General features: G+C 33.9%; 1 protein-coding gene across 1 annotated transcript in view; it reads right to left on the bottom strand.

The window, feature by feature from the left end:
* Nucleotides 1-587, bottom strand: part of LOC104732869 (putative NAC domain-containing protein 94) — a gene marked incomplete at its 5' end in the record, with an annotated part of 2659 nt that extends 2072 nt beyond the window's left edge. The window contains 2 exons of the mRNA XM_010452462.2: nt 7-277; nt 371-587. Of these exons, the coding sequence (XP_010450764.2) occupies nt 7-277; nt 371-587 (488 nt within the window). The remainder of the gene's footprint in view (nt 1-6; nt 278-370) is intronic.

The following is a 1925-nucleotide window of genomic DNA, read 5'->3' as shown; positions in this document are numbered from 1 at the left end:
GGATATGTTGAGTGATGAGAGTCAGATACGGAAGGGAGACGAAATTCGTGCATCATCCAATCGGTTTTGACTCCTTTAGCAGCTCGACCACGGTAGAACACTAGCGACTTCTTCAGACCGATGCATCGAGTCGAGTCCAATGAGTATATAGGCCGGTCTGTTCCGGTTGCTTTCCAGAATCCACCTCCAGTTACTCGGTTAGGCCTCGTGCTGTTCCGGTATTTCCTGTCTCTTGGACAGTAGAAGTACCACTCCTTCTCCCCCATCGCCGCAAGCTCTTTTAAAAATAAACATCGATTCAAGAAAATGCAAAATCAAGACTTTTGTTTTCCAGAGACTAAAACCAAAAGGTAAGAGTTTTGTGGCTTACTTGGGAGATCCCATGGATCGTATTTGTAAATGTCGACTTTCTTGATGAGTTCAAAGGGAAGAGATTTGTGTAAAACCTTCCGTTTCAAGTAGAAATTTACGAGTTCTTCATCAGTGGGATGGAACCGAAACCCTGGTAAGACGACGTCGTCATATCTTTCTATGTTGTTACTCTCTTCATCATCCATGTCTACCAAAATATTTATGTAGTACACACAACGAAGAATACATTAACCAAAAGATAATGAAGATAAACAGAGAGATTTATAGAGGAAATCGAGAGAGAGAGAGAGAGAGAGAGAGAGAGAGAGAGAGAGAGAGAGAGATGAGGAAGTTTGGGGAAGAAGGAAGAAGTTTCTTAGAGAAGAAGAAATGTGTTCATAGGGAAACGATAATTGGACCAGAAAGGGAAACGATAATTGGACCAGAAAGTGATGCGTAGATATAAGACCAATGTCTCTAGACTAAGTGGAGATTTATGCAAGAAAGATATGTATGAATCTTTGAGTTTCGTCGTTTCGTAAAATATGAAATCGCAATTCCCCAAAATTGCTTCATTCCATTCCTTGTCCATTTAAACATCAAAATACAAAATGAATATCCATATCATTTTTATGTCTACCAATATGTTCATGTTGTAGTACTTTTTTTTCCTTAATAATATGCATTATGGAGGTTATGGAGCTGAGAAAAAAATCAGCATATGCATTATGCGAGTAGGATTCAAATCTGGATAGTGATCCGATGATGACATTATGTTATGTTTTTCTCATTATGTTAAAATTATTGTAGAGAAAATTTTAAAATTTATCTATATAAATGATTTTTCCATTTATGATGAGCATGCATGTTCAAATAAAATGAAAAGTTTGTTCGTAAAAGTGGATTTTTGATATAAAATAAAATATGCTACCAGTAATCTTAAGGTATTTTATGTTTAGTCCAAATTACGGTCTCTTATAAGAATTTTCGTTTATTTATTTAAGGCTATAAGCCTATAACCAAAGCATTCACATATATATAGAGTAAACATGTAAAACTTGAACTATATATATGTGTAAGTAAATTTTTATCAAAATCAAGATTTGAAAACCTCAAGATAGTTTCAGTAGAATAATTTTAAACAATCAAAACACATATACACAGCTTTAAGATCTTTTTAAGATAAACAAGTGCAATTTTCTGTTTTCATATATGCTATTGCTTTTTTTTTTTGGTATAGAAGAAAAAAAAATAAAAAAAAATCCATGGTAAGTCAAAATAGGCATGGGTAAAATCGAAGGCATTGCTTAAGCTTGCTATAAATGTCGCTAAGTTTGAGACATGTAAAAACATAATGTAGAAATGAAGATCTCGTGGTAAAAACACGATGAATTAAAAAACAAATTCAAGATGGGAGAGGTCCAAAACTAAATAGGCATGGGTTTTAAAAACCAACGCAACACAAGTTTGGAAGTTTGGTCAATAGCTTTAAACCTAAGCTTTGTATTTCTCTTTATATGTGAAACATTAAAGTTATAACCCTCGTCTTCTTGACCAAAAAAAAAAAAAAAACC

This window comes from Camelina sativa, chromosome 12 (assembly GCF_000633955.1).
Source record: "Camelina sativa cultivar DH55 chromosome 12, Cs, whole genome shotgun sequence".
NCBI classification, from domain to species: domain Eukaryota; kingdom Viridiplantae; phylum Streptophyta; class Magnoliopsida; order Brassicales; family Brassicaceae; genus Camelina; species Camelina sativa.
This window is presented reverse-complemented; position numbering and strand designations above follow the sequence as displayed.